This window comes from Staurois parvus, unplaced genomic scaffold (genome assembly GCF_062004578.1).
Source record: "Staurois parvus isolate SC_StPar_1 unplaced genomic scaffold, SC_StPar_1.0 ptg000414l, whole genome shotgun sequence".
Classification (NCBI taxonomy): domain Eukaryota; kingdom Metazoa; phylum Chordata; class Amphibia; order Anura; family Ranidae; genus Staurois; species Staurois parvus.
The window spans coordinates 5698724-5717439 of NW_028318210.1; the positions used below are offsets into that span (position 1 = coordinate 5698724).

General features: G+C 41.3%; 1 protein-coding gene across 5 annotated transcripts in view; it reads right to left on the bottom strand.

The window, feature by feature from the left end:
• Positions 1–18716, bottom strand: part of UBR1 (ubiquitin protein ligase E3 component n-recognin 1) — a 236491-nt gene that overhangs the window by 24635 nt on the left and 193140 nt on the right. For 4 of the 5 annotated variants that reach the window (XR_016314153.1, XM_089686886.1, XM_089686885.1 and 1 more), the window contains exons 37-42: positions 16277–16373; positions 11468–11535; positions 6166–6316; positions 4856–4943; positions 2779–2915; positions 605–713 (exon numbers count right to left, since the gene is read on the bottom strand). Coding sequence is in view for 3 of the 5 variants with exons in the window: in XM_089686886.1 (XP_089543012.1) it covers positions 605–713; positions 2779–2915; positions 4856–4943; positions 6166–6316; positions 11468–11535; positions 16277–16373 (650 nt within the window). In the remaining 2 variants the exon portion in view is untranslated. Of the gene's footprint in view, positions 1–604; positions 714–2778; positions 2916–4855; positions 4944–6165; positions 6317–11467; positions 11536–16276; positions 16374–18716 lie in introns of those variants that run through there. The other variant, XR_016314154.1, reaches the window with a different exon arrangement.

Consider the following 18716-nt stretch of genomic DNA (forward strand, 5'->3'; position numbering starts at 1 on the left):
CAAAAAATAAATAACCTAATAGTGTTTAAATTCCTCCAAAAGAAAGTTCCATAATGATATAAAACATATACAATGTTGTTAGTAAAATTGTAATTGTTAGTCAAAATATCACAGTGCTGTAAACTAAAAAAATGGCCCAGACAGGAAGGAGGTTTACCATGCTGGTGTTCAAGTGGTTAAAGGTTTCAAATCTCTTTCCTCAAGAGGGTACATATTAAATTCCTGCAGTCGCTCCTGATAGGTTATATCCCTCAGGCCTTTCACAATATCCCACAGGCCTTTGCCCACCACTCATTCTGTCCTATTGCTATCTTTTTGTAAGCGAGATCTCTAGAACTGAACGTAGTATTCTAAATGAGATCTAGCCAAAGATCTATTATAGGGGAATCATGACCTCCTGCCGGTGATCGATAAAGTGAAGCACCGCAAAATTCTACTTGCTCCCCCCACTGCCTAGCTACACTCATGTTGCACTCATCTGCAATAAGCAGCTCCAGAGCTTTCCCCTCTATAGGTCTGGCTAGAAGTTTAATTTTAGGTTAGAAGCGCAATGATTATAGAATTCACATAAAGTTTAACAACATGGAAATAGTAAGCTATGTACCTCTGAACAAGTGGTTTCACAGTGTCCCAGTGCTCTTCAAAAAGTAGAAACAAATTGGTAGGTAAACAGAGGTAGCTGCACAAAGCCTCAAACTGCTCTTCAGGAACCACTGCAAAAAATGCAGTAGAATAGATTTAATGAAATATAGGATTATGGAATAGTATAAAACAGACATATTAGAAGCTATAAGAACTGATAATGCTATACAATTCATTTTCAATATTCAGAGCAAACTCATGCTATTTAACCACTTGCCGCCCGCCCACAGTACATTTATTAAGGGCAAGCGGCAGCTCCTTGCTAAGCAACGCACAAGTACTTCTTCTCAGCATATGCGCACTTGCAAGCCCCCTAGGGCACGCAATGGCACAATCCCCAGACCGTGGAGTGTGGTGGACACGGTGCTTGGTACCTTGCTGGTATCAAGTGATTGCAATGACAAATCATAGTGATGACATGTAAGCAAAACTGTCATGAATGGCTTATATTAATGACAGCTTGCTTACTATTGTGATGCTGTGATTGGCCCTCAGCTTTCACATGGTATCTGGCACCCTGTACCATGTGATTAGCTGTAGCCAATCACAGCATCACAATAGTAAGCAAGTTGTCATGAATGGAATTTATTCACAACATTTAAAACTATTGCTCATAACCGTGATCAACACTGTTCTAAGCAATAACAATATTTAAAAAAAAAAAAATCCCTGATCACCACCCCAGAATTGTATAGTGTCACAATGACAGTATGTTTATTAAAAAAAAAGAAAAAAAAAGTAAAACAAGGAGTTAAAAAAAAATATATTTATTTAACATAAATCAGTATCCCTGATCACCACTACACCAAATATAGAACAATGCTGTACTGCAGTGGTGACAGTATGTATAAAAATTTTTTAGAAATAAATATTTGGGTTTTTTCAACATTTTCCAAAAAATTACAACTTTACAAAAACTCGCCATGCTTATTACTAAACATTTGACTGTCTACTTTCCAAAAGTGGATCATCTGGGGGATATTTGTCCGGACCTGGCATTTTAGGGCCACAAGGAATAAGATGAGCAGTCACTACATCAGGATCAAATCGATTTTTAAATATATATACCCTAGTTTGTAAACTCTACAACTTTCACATGGACTAAATAATCTACACTGATTTGGAATATTGTTACCAAAGAAATGCAGCAGACTACATTTTGGCCTAAAATTTATAAAGAAAGATTATTTGTTTCCAAAATTTTATAACAGAAACTAGGTCAAGTGGTTAGTTCATTTTTAATATTCAGAGCAAACTCACCCCATCCATTCATGTCCCATGCTTTATTTTGTTGAGAAACCACTTTGAAAAACACCTAGAATTTCCAGGATGGATTCCAGGAAGTAAATTCTACATGAATCATCTGCTCTTACTCAAGATGGCCGTAGCTAGAACTGCTAGGGGGTGTTTTCAAACGGATTTCTCAAATAAAGCGTGGAGAAATGGATGGATAGGCGAGTTTTCTCTGAATATTAAAAATGAATTAAATAGCGTTTTCAGTACGTGGTGCTCTGATACAGCTAAGTTCTGCTTTAAATAAATGAAAGTGAGTGTAAATAAATTATATACTTACTTGCTCTGTGCAATGGTTTTGCCTAAAGCGGCCTAAAACTCCTCTTCTGAGGCTACCAAACAGTGCTCTCGGCTCCTCCTCCCTTCCATGTGCCCCCATAGCAAGCGGGCACAATCTTGAACTGGGCTGCAAGCGTCTATTGGCACACACAGAGCACTTAGATTCCTATATCTACCCTACCGGCGGCAGTGCTGCACAATTCACAGACTGAATGCCTCTGCTACAGGGTCCCCTGACCTCCTGATTTCTTATGCTTTACATGCCTCCACAAACTTAATTCATATGAGTTGGCAATTTGTTTTTATCATACAATAAATGTTTCAACTCTGTACTTAGATGGTTCCCTCCACTGTGTGTGTGTGTAAAATTGTGATGAACAGGCTCTGTGTGTGGGCATTCAGGTGGTTTTTTGTTCATGGACACTGATGAACAGAACCAAGGAGAATATGTTGTCTTCATAACTGGTGGTACAATGGGATCACTGCAAAACACGGCAAATTAATTCTACAGATTGGTACATATAATTTTTACCCTATTGGTGAGAACCATGACTGATGGCTTACCCAATGTCTGCAGCTCGTCAGGTGGCGTCACTCCCAGCAGGTAGTAGAAGAAAAGGGCAGCACAACGCAGGAAAGGGAGAATGCCTTTCTTTACGCAATCCCAGATATACCCGCCAGAAACATCAGCCGCAAGGCAACTGCAACAATGCATTTATAGAATATACCATGTCAAATAAGCTTTTCCCAAGTGTGCGATCATTTGCAAACAGGTGTTTGAACTCTATATGCACATAAAATGATTCAAAAGTAGAATTACTTCATTATTATTTATTAGAAGTATTTTCAGAAATGATTATTAACTTCTTTGTAGCAGCATGTCTACAGCTATGTGTACACATCTATATTCACTGAACTTCTAAAGGGACCCTGATAAGTTAAGTATTTGTGTGTAAAACACCATCTGGTGACAGCTCACGCTAGTCTATGAGCCCTACACATGAACAATTAATTTTGGGAAAGTGAAAAAACCTAACCAATCAACTTGGTTACCATCCAAATTAGCGGCACCAGCAGTATCTTTCACCACCCCACTTCTTTTCCCATTCCTCTTGTAACTGACAAACCGGAACATTTGGCAAAGTCTAATGTTTGATGTTCTGGGGTGCTGGTACACCACCGGTGCTGGAGGACATAAAAAAACACAGATTATTCGTCAAGACACCCTTAAATCAGTGCCTTTTTGGGAACTTTCGGGTGTGCACCAGAGGAATGTGATCAACGTTTTGCTGGGACAGCTGCAGTACTATATTATCTGTAACCAGATAACAGAGACTCTGGTCATGTTATAATAGAGTCAGCTAAATGAACCCAACACCAAAGCTCTTATTATAAACTGATCTACAAAGGATAGTTTGGATGTTGAAGGTTTAGACCTGAACTGCACTGATCAAATGAGGGGGAAAGGGGTATATAAAAAACTTCTTTAACTGTTTTGCGTTTATGCACATTAATGTGTGTTGAATTAAGACAGCCAGTTTATTTAAAAGGTCTAAAAAACATAGAAAGTAAAAATCTGTGCTTTGGTATGAATATTGCCACAAGTTCTGATATCAAACATATATGTTGTAATAAAAAATAAAGTACTGCACTAAACAAATGCTCATTCATTCAAAGAGAACATAAAAATAATCAAACACAAAATGTGCACAGTGAAAACAAATCAAAATTGGTGTTAGTAGACCATAAACATGACAATCTGTGATCAGCCAAAAATTGTAAACAATTATATGTGCAAAATAATCAATCTGTGAACGATCTTAATTGGTACCATCTGTACCAAATCTCACTGTAGTCAAAAATCCACACATAATTGTACAATCATAAAATTTGTGATTAATCAACAAGTGCAGACAATCATATGTGCATTAAAAAAAAAAAGAAACCACCATAAACTTCACAATCCGTGGGCAATCTCAATCGGTACAAATTTGTTACAAATCGCACTGTGCTCTTAAAAGTCCACAAACAAGTGAATGACCATAAAAGGTGACTTCTATAAGATGATTCATGCCTCTAAAAAGATATCCAACCCTGAACATAGACAACCCAAGCAGCTTACCAAAATGATATGACCTTTTAAAACTGAGTAGTTAATAGCGCTTGTGGGAATAATCCTCAATGCCCAGGATCAGACTTGTTCTCTTAATATGGGAATATACTTACTGCCCAAAAGGTCTGCCTAATGCACCAAAACACAAATAAAAAGATGCATGTACTATTTCTGGCATATCCCACTGTCAAGGTGCACTGGGGTGCATGGCAATGCATCATACCACAGCATATCATGTGCAATGCGGCACGTTACCACAATTCAATAGCGTAAACAAGCCCTTACTTATCACCTCTATAGTTCTATCTGCTCCAGCAGAGTTTGTTTTTGCCCACTTTAACCTACACAAGTGAAACTGAACGGTTTCAAACGTGATAAAGGAATACATAATTGATCACTTCAACTGCTCTATAAAACCCATGATGGTATGTACCTTATTTAGTGCACAAGGGATGAAATATGGGATGTGCTGATCAGTACAGACTAAAAAGATTATATTTTTCTAAACAAGCTTTAAGATTCACTTACCCACTAGTAAGCTGTGATAAGTCACGACATAAAGTGGCAGCACTAAGACCTTCTTCCCCATCACCCAAGGACACAGTTGGTACAGTGCCTGTTGACAAGACATCATATTTGAAAGGTTTACAAATGTGACACCTCTCTGTATGACAGAAGTGATATTTTTAGAAAATAATAAATATGATATAGAAGAATATAGGCTCTTTGGGTGGAGGAAGGCCATGCTGAATGTATCAAATAACTAACTCCTACAATTCAAGTTTCAGAAATTATAGCATTTTAGAACAGTTCTATACCTAGCATAGAAGTAGGTATAAAGTTCACTTACACACAAGTTTCTCTCAATATTTTGCACTAGGACTCCTGATAAACACTGTATTGAGGGGAGCACATGAAGGTCGACTTAAACATCCTAACATGCATCACATTTTAATAATACTTTCATGACATCTTTAATGAAACACATGCTTTGGGTGAAGTGCTCGGTAAAAGAACACCCCTTGTCTCATTTAAAAGCAAGCAACGCTCTAACAAAATGCAACCACTATTAACCAAGTTCACCTTTTGTAAAAAAAAAATAAAAAATTATAAATGCACATTTTTGGAGGTAAAATATGTGCATTTATAATATTTCTTTTACTCTGGGGCCTGTAAAGCACTACACCTGCGATAAACAGATTGCAGGTGCAATGCCAGGATCCTGCAGACTTCTCAGTGATGTGTCTGCCCATACTCTCTCGTATAGGCAGATAGTTGCTGAAGTCTATAATAAATCAATGGACTGTGAGAATACTCAGTGCCCTTGCAGTTCACTGAGAACTACAAGCTGTCTGCTGCAATGGCAGATGGTAGTTGTATTTCAGTCATTTACAGGAAACTGTGGGCAGAACCTCGAACGGCTGTGCTGTTTTCGAATTGTGACAGCGGGTGTGGGGAGAAGGCCCCCCCACTGTTGTAATGATGGATCGGGGGGTGCAGGCAGCTGCTCTTTGGTAACATGTTACACCCTAAATACAGGTGTAACATGTAACCAAAAGTGTACTTCCCTTTAAGAGGAAGGGCAGGTAATGTGCAGTTGAAAGCCTGTTGCTACTGAACAGGTTACTTCTGGGGCACAGCTTACACATAGCAAAACACTGCAAGGCTGCATTATATGAGGAAGCTTAGGCTTTTATTTTACCAGCTCAACCATTTCCACACTTTTTAGTTTACAGGAAGAAAGTAAACCACTTTAAATACCACATTCTATGACATTATAACAAGTATTTACTTTTAAAAAGGGCTTTTGGACGGTTTTGTGGCTTAATTTATTTTACCTGCAGCAGATGTGAAAATGATTTGCACGATGTGGGCCATAGTAATAAGATGGAAGAGGTAGAGATGGTTGTATGCAGAGACCAGGGGTGAAGGATGAAGGTTCACACCTTCTTCCCAGTATAAAGATGGGAAGGCCAAAACCGACCCCACCTAAGATAAAGAAAAATAAAATGTCATCACATGAGCTGCAGAAAAAGAAAATCCTCGTACACATCATATAATCCCACTGAAAATTATCATAAATTATCCAATCCTTCTGACTGCTTCCTCATCATTCTGACCTCAGGAAAATATATTTAAAATAGTTAAATCCAGCTATTCATACAGTGAGTCTCGTCTTCTCCCCCTGTATTTCAACTTCAAGAGATGAGAAAAACTAACCTATACCAATTGGGGCTACCCGAAAAATTTTCAAAAATGATGGTCTGCCTGTGACAATATATAAAGGATATTGCCTCTCAAAATCCTCCTATGTCCCCTCTTGTCAACTCTTTCCCCACACTGGGTGTTGGCCCTTTCAGGAGCACATCCTGCTCCGTTCATCCACTGTATTATTAAATCCAGGACAACACTCCAAACAGATCAATCAGATCCCTTAGTGATAAAGCATTCAGAATATTATTACCCGATGCACACGTTCCTGTAGCTATAGCTGTGTGTGAAAACAGGTGCTGCAGCAACTATCTGCTGGAAGTGAAGATAATGAGAGAATGTCACCAGCACACCATGAATCTCCAAAATGGGTCCAAAGCTTTAATCGGCAATCATATCATTACAGCAAAAGCAATGTTTCAGATCCTCACAGGACCACTTCATCAGGCATGTGACCTAACAAGTGGCCAACATGTGGGGACTGTGGCTGAAGCCTGCTTCCTTACTAATGGACATTGATCTGTATGGAGTGCGGTCCTGGATTTAATATTGTTATGGTCTGCCTGGTTTCAAAGAGTTGACAATTTCCTGGGGCCTAGCCTGTTAGCCCCCTTTCCCTGCAGCTACTCTCCCATTTGGTTAGTATATCTACACTATCTCTTGGGAGCCAAAACTCTAGGCGGAGAAGCAGAGGTTGGAAATGAATACACAGTAGACATTATATAGTGGGCTGCATATTAGGTTACAAGATTTGATGAGGTAGACATGATGCTTGATAGATTAAGGAGGAGACTATACCATTTACAGAACAGTATGATGACAACGCTTCTATCCGTATTGCATGTGTTGTACTAAATGTCCTGCTCGTGCTGCTTGTCCATTTTAAGTGCTGCAACCTTTTTTTGCTCCATGTTTTCCACTGTTAATAGGTCAATCTTTATTACAGTTTTAAAAGTATTTTATTTAACTCTTTCTCTGCCAAACATATTTTCAATAAGCAGAGAACCTGGAGAATAAAATGGTGGTCGTTGCAGTTTTTTTAGGATGTCGCACAATATTTGCATATCTGTTTATCAAATGCAAATTTAAAAAAACAAAAAAACAACCACACATTTAAATTTTATTTCACATAAACACAATATAATACCCAATTTTCTGGTAAAATAAAAAAGATGATGTTGCATTCAGTAAATACATACCATACATTTCAAGATTTAAAATTGCACATGCCACTGAAATGGAGACAAACTAGAGCACCTTAATTTGCCCATAGGTGACGCTTTAAAAGCCTTCACGGGTCAGTTTAAAGTTAATTGTGAATTAGGGCACAACACTCAGATCTGGCTGTAAATTTTAATACCAGGATCATGTCTGCAGCCATAATCCTGGTATAACCACTGTTTCCCTAGAACAGGGGTCTACAAGCTTTTCAAAGAAAGGGCCAGTATACTGTCCTTCAGACTTTAGGAGGGCCGGATTGGGGCCAGTGCGGACAGAAAATGTCCTGACCCCAGCATCAGTGAGAACAAACATGGCTTCAGGGTTATTGGTCAGAAGGAGGAGGCAAAGTGCCCCACCATTGGTATTAGTGGGAAGAATAGTATGCCAGCATTGGTTTCATGGGAAGAAGTACTGCCCCATTGTTGGTTTCAGGAAGGAATAGTGTCCCAAGGGCCCTTATTTTCCACAGACTGCACTTTAAAAGCTTCTACAAGTCATTGATTTAGAGTTAAGTGTAAATAGTAGCCCTAGATTTATTGCTTTCATTCTGTGGCGATATGTAACATGCTTAGCGCAATAAACGGTTTCATGTTTAGGTGGCCCCCGACACATGCATTTATGTGTTCATACGTGCGTGTATATCAGGGGTGGGGCCCAAAGTGATTGGGAGGAATTTTAATTTCTCACACTTTTGAAAATGTGGTGACAGGTTCTCTTTATTAAACATCAGGGAGTCTAAAAGACCCCTGATGCCTTCCCTGTCCTCCAATGAAAATAATGTGCTGCAAATCAGATCTGCATTAGTTTTTTCCCCAGCCATACCAGAGAATGTGACATGGGGACGTTTTACAGGAGGAAAGACGTTTTACACATTGTTTCCAGGTTAGTAGCAGGAAGAGAAGACTGGTCTCTCTTTACGCAGCGGCACCTACCATGCTGGTCTTGGATCCAATGATGGGCAGGAGGACACACACACACTCCCGGCACCTGCCGGGACATAGGTCAGTGGCAGTAAACGGGTTATAGCATAATATTTGAAATCTGCCCCCACATGGCTCTTTGGGAGAGGAAAGCAAGAGCTGATTGTGAAGGTTGTAAATGGAAAATACCAAAACTTGTTTATCCTGCAACTGCACACCAGACACAGTGGAGTAGCGTGGGGTTGTCAGCGCTCGGGGCAATGCAAGTAATTTGTGCCCCCTAACCCGTGGACATTTAGCACTCTCTGAGTCCAGTGTGTAGTGAGGACAGCCAGTCAGTGGGCAGTGAGAACGGCCAGTCAGTGGGCAGTGAGAACGGCCAGTCAGTGGGCAGTGAGAACGGCCAGTCAGTGGGCAGTGAGAACGGCCAGTCAGTGAGCAACGTGCGGCGGGAACGGCCAGTCAGTGAGCAACGTGCGGCGGGAACGAGCAGTCAGTGAGCAACGTGCGGCGGGAACGAGCAGTCAGTGAGCAACGTGCGGCGGGAACGAGCAGTCAGTGAGCAACGTGCGGCGGGAACGGCCAGTCAGTGAGCAACGTGCGGCGGGAACGGCCAGTCAGTGAGCAACGTGCGGTGGGAACAGCCAGTCAGTGAGCAACGTGCGGTGGGAACAGCCAGTCAGTGAGCAACGTGCGGTGGGAACAGCCAGTCAGTGAGCAACGTGCGGTGGGAACAGCCAGTCAGTGGGCAGTGAGAACGGCCAGTCAGTGGGCAGTGAGAACGGCCAGTCAGTGGGCAGTGAGAACGGCCAGTCAGTGGGCAGTGAGAACGGCCAGTCAGTGGGCAGTGAGAACGGCCAGTCAGTGGGCAGTGAGAACGGCCAGTCAGTGAGCAACGTGCGGCGGGAACGGCCAGTCAGTGAGCAACGTGCGGCGGGAACGGCCAGTCAGTGAGCAACGTGCGGCGGGAACGAGCAGTCAGTGAGCAACGTGCGGCGGGAACGAGCAGTCAGTGAGCAACGTGCGGCGGGAACGAGCAGTCAGTGAGCAACGTGCGGCGGGAACGAGCAGTCAGTGAGCAACGTGCGGCGGGAACGAGCAGTCAGTGAGCAACGTGCGGCGGGAACGAGCAGTCAGTGAGCAACGTGCGGCGGGAACGAGCAGTCAGTGAGCAACGTGCGGCGGGAACAGCCAGTCAGTGAGCAACGTGCGGTGGGAACAGCCAGTCAGTGAGCAACGTGCGGTGGGAACAGCCAGTCAGTGAGCAACGTGCGGTGGGAACAGCCAGTCAGTGAGCAACGTGCGGTGGGAACAGCCAGTCAGTGAGCAACGTGCGGTGGGAACAGCCAGTCAGTGAGCAGCGTGCGGCGAGGACAGTCAGTGAGCAGTGTGAACAGCCAGTCAGGGAGCAGTGTGAACAGTCAGGGAGCAGTGTGCAGTGTGAACAAACAGTCAGCGAGCAGTGAGGACAGTCAGTGAGCAGTGTGAACAGCCAGTCAGTGAGGACAGTCAGTGAGCAGTGTGAACAGCCAGTCAGTGCACAGTGTGCAGCAAGGACAGTCTGTGAGCACTGCGCAGTGAGGGCAGCCACTCAGTGAGCAGTATGTGTTGAGGACAGCCAGTCAGTGAGCAGTATGTTGTGGCGGACAGCCAGTCAGTGAGTGTAAGGGTTGAAGCAGCACAGATGGCGCGTGGTGGGAACTCCTACAGTGATGAAGGTAGACCTTTCCCCATCAGCCAATTACCCCATGGCTGGAAGTAGAAGACTCCTGGGTTTCAATTTCTGCTCTGCCTCCTTCCCAGTTTCAGCTGCTTGATCAACCAAAGCAGCCACCTGTGAGTGTGTAGGAGGAAGAGATTGGCCACACCCCTGCCCCGTCCAACACCTCCTCAGCCCGATGTACTGGGAGATGCTGCACAGCTGACAGAGTCCCGTCCATTGCAAACTTCAGAATGCTATGTGTGGGGCATTAGAGGAACACTGCACCCGGGGGAGAAACTCAAAGGCAGACCTCGCCAGCCCTGTGACACAAATGGATGCAGAGATGGGGGTGAACCCAAGCACCCACCTACCGCTGTCCCTGGATTAGGGAGTGGCAAGGCACACCCCCTGCACATGTCTATGGTGAGTCCGCTCTCTCAATCTAGCATGAGCCCACTCTTTGTCATCCTGTGTGATTCACGCCGGATGACAGCAAGCTCACGCTGGACTGAGAGAGTGGGCTCACTCTGCCTGGATTACACACTGTGTGAGCCTGCTCTCTGTCATCCTGTGCCCCTATAAATATTGCGCCAGGGAGTGACCGCAGTGGCAGCCCCCCACCCTACGCCACAGACTGGGCCTCTCTCCACAGTTGTAGATGGAAGGTGTCCATCATATCTTTAGCGAAGGCATAAACAGTGATAGTTTAACAAAAAAAAAGTTACTGCTTTACCAAGTTTTTGTTAGTTGAGGATTTATTGTTAAATGGAACACATGAATGTTTAACTCCTAACTGCCTGAACTGAATCAAAAAAAGCAGAACAATTTGTTGCACTGGATCCCAAAACCAATATGCTGCCAAAATAGACTTCATTTCTTCTACAGTTCGAGAACAGATCAAATAATATTTTTTATTCTACACATTTCATCTAGAAACAAATACCAAACTCTGGCAAATTGTTATCCACTATGCATATTTGTTACTAATGTTTCGGTTTTCGCCTGATGCTCTCTTTTATTAGTAGCTATATAAGGCAGAAGATGCACATGGGGACTGCAAAGTAAAGAAATAAAAGAGACACTTACTAGGAGGTGGAACGCATCTAGAGACAGTAAGGATGGAGTTCCCTCAAGCTTTGAATTTGGCAGAAACACTGTTAGTATAGGTGAAAAAAGTAGTTAGAAATGTATCTCATTTTAAGAATGAGGACCCTAACAGCTGTTATACAAATAAATATAGTAAATTACGTCTGCAGGACTTGTGGCTATGAGTCTCAATACAATCATATTGCATAGTGCATGGCCAATCTCCTTTATATCTATGAAAACTATGTATTATGAGATCAAACAATGTAATTAGTATCAAATCAAGCTGGCCCTTGCACTACATAACTGATGATAGATCTAAAGGAGACTGTATAAATCAGACTGCATAGTGTATGGTTAGCTTAAAGTCACATGTTATGTGGGGGATACACTGTCACTTAGAAAAAGAAATGTATACTGGAAATGAAAAAAAAAAAAATCCCCAAAAAATGCCCCAAAAAAAACATTAAAATTATGCATTGATGCACTTTACATAAAAAAAAACACAACAAAAAGGGAGCAAAGACCTAGTGCATCAACAAACAAAAATGTATTAAAACACAAATGACAAAAACATACTCCCGCACAGCCAGTGGCTAAAGGTGTTGAGAAAAACAAAGCCCAAGATATGGACATATTGCACAGAGACCTAGGAATCACGCAGATTCACATGCTGGCATATTTTGTAGGGACAATCCCTCTTCCTCAGAGCATCTTCGAGTTCCTCTGAGGAAGAGGGCTTGTCCTTCCAAATGCGACTGAGTGCAATATGTCCACATCTCGACCTGTCACTTGGGTTTTGCTTTTCTCAACACCTTTAGCCAGTGGCTGTTTGGGAGTATATTTCTGGCATTTGTCTTTTAATTAACTTTTATTTGGTAATGCACTAGGCCTCTGCGTCTTTTGCTATTTTTGTTCACAGAAAGATTTCCCCAGCATTGGTGACACGTCACCAGTGAATGAGTGTGATGATGGTCTTCTATGAAGACAAATCTCAATCTCTGAAATATCATAGTGCTATGGTGTTAACATTGTGGATTCCTCTGTTTAATTGATGCACTTTATGTTTTAATCACTTTTCTGACAGTCAAATATACACCATATTGCCAAAAGTATTAGGACACCCCTCCAAATCATTGGATTCAGGTGTTCCAATCATCTACATGGCCACAGGTATAAAATCAAGCACCTAGGCATGCAGACTGCTTCTACAAACATTTGTGAAAGAATGGGTCGCTCTCAGGAGCTCAGTGAATTCAAACATGGTACCGTGATAGATTGCCACCTGTGCAATAAGTTCAGCCGTGAAATCTCCTTGCTACTAAATGCTCCACCGTCAACGGTTAGTGATATTATAACAAAGTGGAAGCAACTGGGAACAGTAACCAGCCACAAAGTGGTAGGCCACGTAAAATGACAGAGTGGGGTGAGTGAATGCTGAAACGCACAGTGCCCAGAAGTTTCCAACTGTCTGCAGAGGCAATAGATAAAGACCACCAAATTTCATGTGGCCTTCACATTAGCACAACAGTGTGTAGAGATCTTTGAGGAATGGGTTTTCATGGCCAAAACAGCTGCAACCAAGCCTTACATCACCAAGTGCAATGAAAGGTTTTGGATGCAGTGGTGTAAAGCACGCCACCACTGGACTCTAGAGCAGTGGAGACGTGTTCTCTGGAGTGATGAATCATGCTTTTCTGTCTGGCATTCCAATGGCTGTGTCTGGGTTTAGCGGCTGCCAGGAGAACGGTACTTGCCTGACTGCATTGTGCCAAATGTAAAGTTTGGTGGCGGGGGGATTATGGTTGTGTTTCAGGGGTTGGGCTTGGCCCCAGTGAAGGGAACTCTTAAGGTGTCTGTATACCAAGACATTTTGGACAATTTCATGCTCCCAACTTTGTGGCAACAGTTTGGAAATGGCCCCATCCTGTTCCAACATGACTGTGCACCAGCGCACAAAGCAAGGTCCATGAAGACATGGATGAGCGAGTTTGGGGTGGAGGAACCTGACTGGCCTACGCAGAGTCCTGACCTCAACCCGATAGAACACCTTTGGGATGGATTAGAGCAAAGACTGCAAGCCAGGCATTCTCATTTGACATCAGTGCCTCACAAATGTGCTTCTGGAAGAATGGTCAAACATTCCCATAGACACACTCCTAAACCTTGTGGACAGCCTTCCCAGTAGAGTTGAAGCTGTTATAGCTGCAAAGGGTGGGCCAACTCACTATTGAACCCTATGGACTAAGACTGGGATGCCATTAAAGTTCAGGTAAAGGCAAGCATCCCAATACTTTTGGCAATATAGTTATTTCTTTATCTCACATTTCACACTATATTGTTGCAGTAAAGGTTTGGTAATAGCATTTGCACTATTTTTTACTATCAAGGTATTTAAAGTGCTGTAAAATGCTCCTGCTTCTAGTAATCCGGGGTTCCTAGATAACCTTTTCCCAATTCTGTAATTTTCTGCTAAAAAATTAAATCCCCTCCCTAATTTTTGCACACCGCTAATGAAGCCCGAAAGTAAAAAAAAATCTGCTCAACCACCAATACATTCCACAGAAATCACTACACATACAGTGCTGTGAAAGTATTTGCCCCTTCCTGATTTTTATTTTACGCATATTTGTCGCAACCTAAATGATTTGAATCATCACACAAATTTTATTACATAAAGATAAGCTGAGTATATACAAAATACAGTTTTTAAATGACGGTTTCATTTATTAACAGAAAAAAGCTGTCCAAACCTGCCCCACTCCTGCTAAATTATGAATGAACTGTGATTAACCAAATTTTTTGGAAAGTTGAGTTAAATTTCACTTGCCGCACCCAGGCTTGATTACTGCCAGACCTGTTGAATCACGAAATCACTTAAGTAGAAGCTGTCTGACTAAGCAAAGTGTGCTAAGAGATTTAAAAAAGCAACACATCATGCCACGATCTAAAGAAATTCAAGAACAAATGAGAAGCAAAGAAATAGAAATGGCTTTGCAACCCTTTCCAGACTGATACATGTCAAAGGCTTTGGGACTCCAGCTAACCATGGTGAGAGCCATTATTCACAAACAGAGAAAACTTGGAACAGTGATGAACATTCCCAGGGGTGGCCGGCCTACCAAAATTACTCCAAGAGACCAACGATGACTCATCCAGGAGGTCAAAAAAGAACCCAGAACCATCATCTACAGAACTGCAGGCATCACATGCTTCATTTGAGGTCAGTGTTCATGATTCAACAATAAGAAAGAGACTGGGAAAAAATGGCATCCATGGAAGAGTTCTAAGGTAAAAGCCACTGCTGATCAAAAAGAGGCTCATCTCACATTTGCCAAAAAACATTGTGATTACCCCCTTTTAGGCAAATATTCTGTGGGCTGATGAGACAAAAGTTGAACTTTTTGGAAGGTGTGCGTCCGATTACATATGGTGTAAAATGAACACGGCATTTCATAAAAAGATCATCAAACCAACAGTCAAACACGCTGGTGGTAGTGTAATAGTCTGGAGCTGCTTTGCTGCTTCAGGACTTGGACACCTTGCCACAATTGATGGAACCATGAATTCTGTGCTCTATCAGAAAATCTGGAAGGAGAATGTCCAGCCATCAGTTCATGACCTCAAACTCAAGGGCACCTGGTTTATGCAGGACAATGATTCAAAACACACCCGCAAGTCCACCTCTGAATGGCTAAAAAAACATGAAATCTAAGGTTTTGGAGTGGCCTCTGAATGGCACAAAAAAAAAAAAAAAAAAATTAAAACTAAGGTTTTGGAGTGGCCTAGTCAAAGTCCGGCCATAAATCCGATTGAGATGCTGTGGCATGACCTTAAACAGGTCGTTCTTGCTCGAAATCCCTCTAATGTGATTGAATTAAAACAATTCTGGAAAGAAGAATGATCCAAAATTCCTCCACAGCGATGTGAAAGACTCCTTACCAGTTATGGTAAATGCGTGATTGCAGTTGTTGCCGCCAAGGGTGGCACAACCAGTTATTAGGTTTAGGGGCCAATTACTTTTTTACAAAAGGCTAGGCAGGTTTGGATAGCTTTTTTCCCTTAATAAAATTAAAATCTAATTTAAAAACTGAATTTTGCATTTATTCAGGTTATCTTTATGTAATATTAAAAATTGTTTGATGATCTGAATCAAAGTGTGAAAAATATGCAAAAAAAAAGCCAGGAAGGGGCAAAGACTTTTTCACATGACTGTAGGTAGTGCCTAGCAAGATGCTGGGGGCATGTCAAAAACTTTCTGAAAGTTTAAGTCAATCCAGCCAAAGTAAGGAAAATTACAAAACAGAATAAAATAAAATAAATTTGAGTGCACTTCAAAAGTGGCAGATTTTCTAATCAATTTACTTTTCATGCTAGTAATATACAGGCATTATTTAAACCATTTCCAAACAGTTTTCATTTGCAAAAATAAAATAAATAAAATGGATTAAGGCCACCTTTCAAGATCCTAGCGATGTTAATATTAGTGTCTGATCAGTTAGTGGTGGGTTAACTTCATTGATCTGCTCAATCATTTTTGCCATTAAAAGTTGGATGAAAATGCTAAAGGATTGTCACAGCCAGCATTATCGTGAAATGATCAATTTGTGGAGTTTAAACTTGAATCAAACATTATGGCACTAATAACTAGAAAACATTTTCTTCCTTTCTATAATGCTTCTCAAGTATTGTTTAATAATTACTATCCAAGGCAATTTAAACTTGAAAATGGCTTAACACTTTGTTCTACTTTTTCAATTTGTTGAAAAAGAAAAATGCATAAAATTGCACATGAAATATACACAATACCTGCCAGTATCTGCACAAGATGGCTCTGTATTGTGGGCTGGTGACATGTAACTCTTTGTGCCTCTGCAAACTTCACTAAAGCTTTAAGTCCAGCGTGCTAGGAAAAAATGACACCAAGACAATTATATAAGACAACACGTTAAAGTACTGTTAAGCATTATTTAGGAATAAAGATAGCAGCCTTTTCCAAACAGAATATATATTATTATATAGGATTTATATAGCGCCAACAGTTTGCGCAGTGCTTTACAAAATGAAGGTAGACATTACAGTTACAATACAATTTAGTACAAGTGGAAACAGAGGGCCCTGCTCATTAGAGCTTACAATCTATGAGCGAACATTTACTGGTTAGGGTAGTCCAGAGCTCCCTCAATTTAGTCTGCTTAAGTTTCACCTCTGAAGTTGGGACTAAAATATTACAACTGATGTCCAGGTATAGACTGTTTTTGCATAGTAATAATGGTCCAGCTTGGACCAAGGTAACTATGAATGTGCCATACCTGCCAATCCCCATGGAAACTGGAAAATCACTGTAGCAAGCCCTACTAATTCTGTGATTGCTGCTTGCTTCTAGGTCCTGTGTCAAGCAGCTGCAGATTTTATTTCCATTGCACCACACCCAAAGCACAATAAAAAATCATTGGTATAAATACATAGGAAGAAAGACAGGCACCTGGCTGCTGATAGTGTAGCTCAGTTTATTAGAAAGACATCAATATGCAATAAAATTCACTCACAAAAGTCCAATGTAACGGGCATGTAGTGACAGGAGGTGGAGCCACTGTGAGAAAGTTATGTACATGTAGTTGGCAAGCAAATTACCCGCTTTATTACCTTGTGTATAGTAAGCGGCTTTAAATCTTTTTTCTTCATGTTGAATTAGTAAATATGTTTTCTAAGGATTTGCCTACTAGTTTGCAGTTCATGTAGTATGTGAGGGGAAAAAAGACTGCTTATACTTAGACTCCAAACAGGTAATTTTATCTCAGATAATACCAGATTTCTACGCTTCTTTTCTTGTGAAGACAATTTAATCAGAATACCTCTACAATAAGCTTTATGGGCACACCATACATTAAACACACTAGTGTCCAGTGTAGTGTTCAGATGAAAAAATGATTTTAGATCCTTTTAGAGACAAGATCGAAGTGCAGGCCTAGCAAACATGGAGGTATTGTTGTGCCATAGAAACACTGGTGAAAATGTTAAAGTCTCTTCTATAAACAGGGATATAGGTGCATGATCCGAGCAGGTCATTGGATGTATTTCTGCCGTAGAAATGTTTTGTAATAGCTGGAGATCCATTAGGAAGAAGTAAATTCGGGAGTACGATTTATGCGGTGCGGAATAGCAAGTGAAATCTTGTTCTGATGCATGAAGACATCGCCATGCATCGTATAAATTGGCTTCTTTCAAAAGAGGAGACAAAGAATGTCTCAAGCTATGTGAAGAACCCGAGACATCCAGAGACTTCTTGATAATGGCATTGAAGTGACCACAATATAATAGAAACTCTTTTTGGATCTTAGATATTTTCTTCCTCAGTGAATTTAGAAATGAAATTTGTTTCACATTGGGAGCCTTTTACACGATAGTATATTGAATATTATTTAGCTCACACACCATTATTAAATATCTGCCCTTCTGATCCGCCTCCACAGAGTGAAGTGAAAATCAGACTGAATGCTTTATCGCTATCAGAACGCCTTTCTTTTTTTCTTTGGTGTTCGCTGTGTACATATGAGGGAAAAGTCTGTGTGAGCATTGTGGTGCTTTAAGGGCAGTAAAATGGGTCTCCTGTACACAAATTATGTCCCCTTGCAGTTTCTGTGCTTCTTTCCAAATCATTTGCCGTTTGAAAGGGCTGTTAAGGCCGTGAACATTCATAGAGACTATCTTCAGAACCATGGTGAACTTGAAAAAAAAAAAAAATTGAGGTGTATTGTCGCCATCTATTGACCTAAAGATGAAATGCATTGTGTCAGTTGCTAGGCAGACGAAATTGCTGTTTCCAGATGTAGTCGCTGGTGACTGACAAGCCCTTGAAGAGAGTTTCCACCGAAGAGATATAAGGAATACCTGAAAATTATCAGTTGTTGGTGCCCAGTTAGAAAAACTATTAAAGAAACATAAGGGTAACTAGAAAATAACACAATAAACAGTTAAAAGCAGAATTGAGTAATCCAAATCACTACACTGTATTTGGGGTATACTCCGGTAAGCATAGAAAATAACTAGTTGAAAACAGTTCCGCTGCAAAATTGTTACAAAACACTTATTTTGCGCACTATAAGCATAAGATTACATCATGCAACAACTTGTTGCCATTCAGGGTTATTTTTCTGTGGGAAGATATAGAAGGCACTTGTTCCCCATCAGTAGGTAGAATTCCCCATTTGCTAGGTAGTTGAAAGCCCTCTACCTCCGAGATGACCAT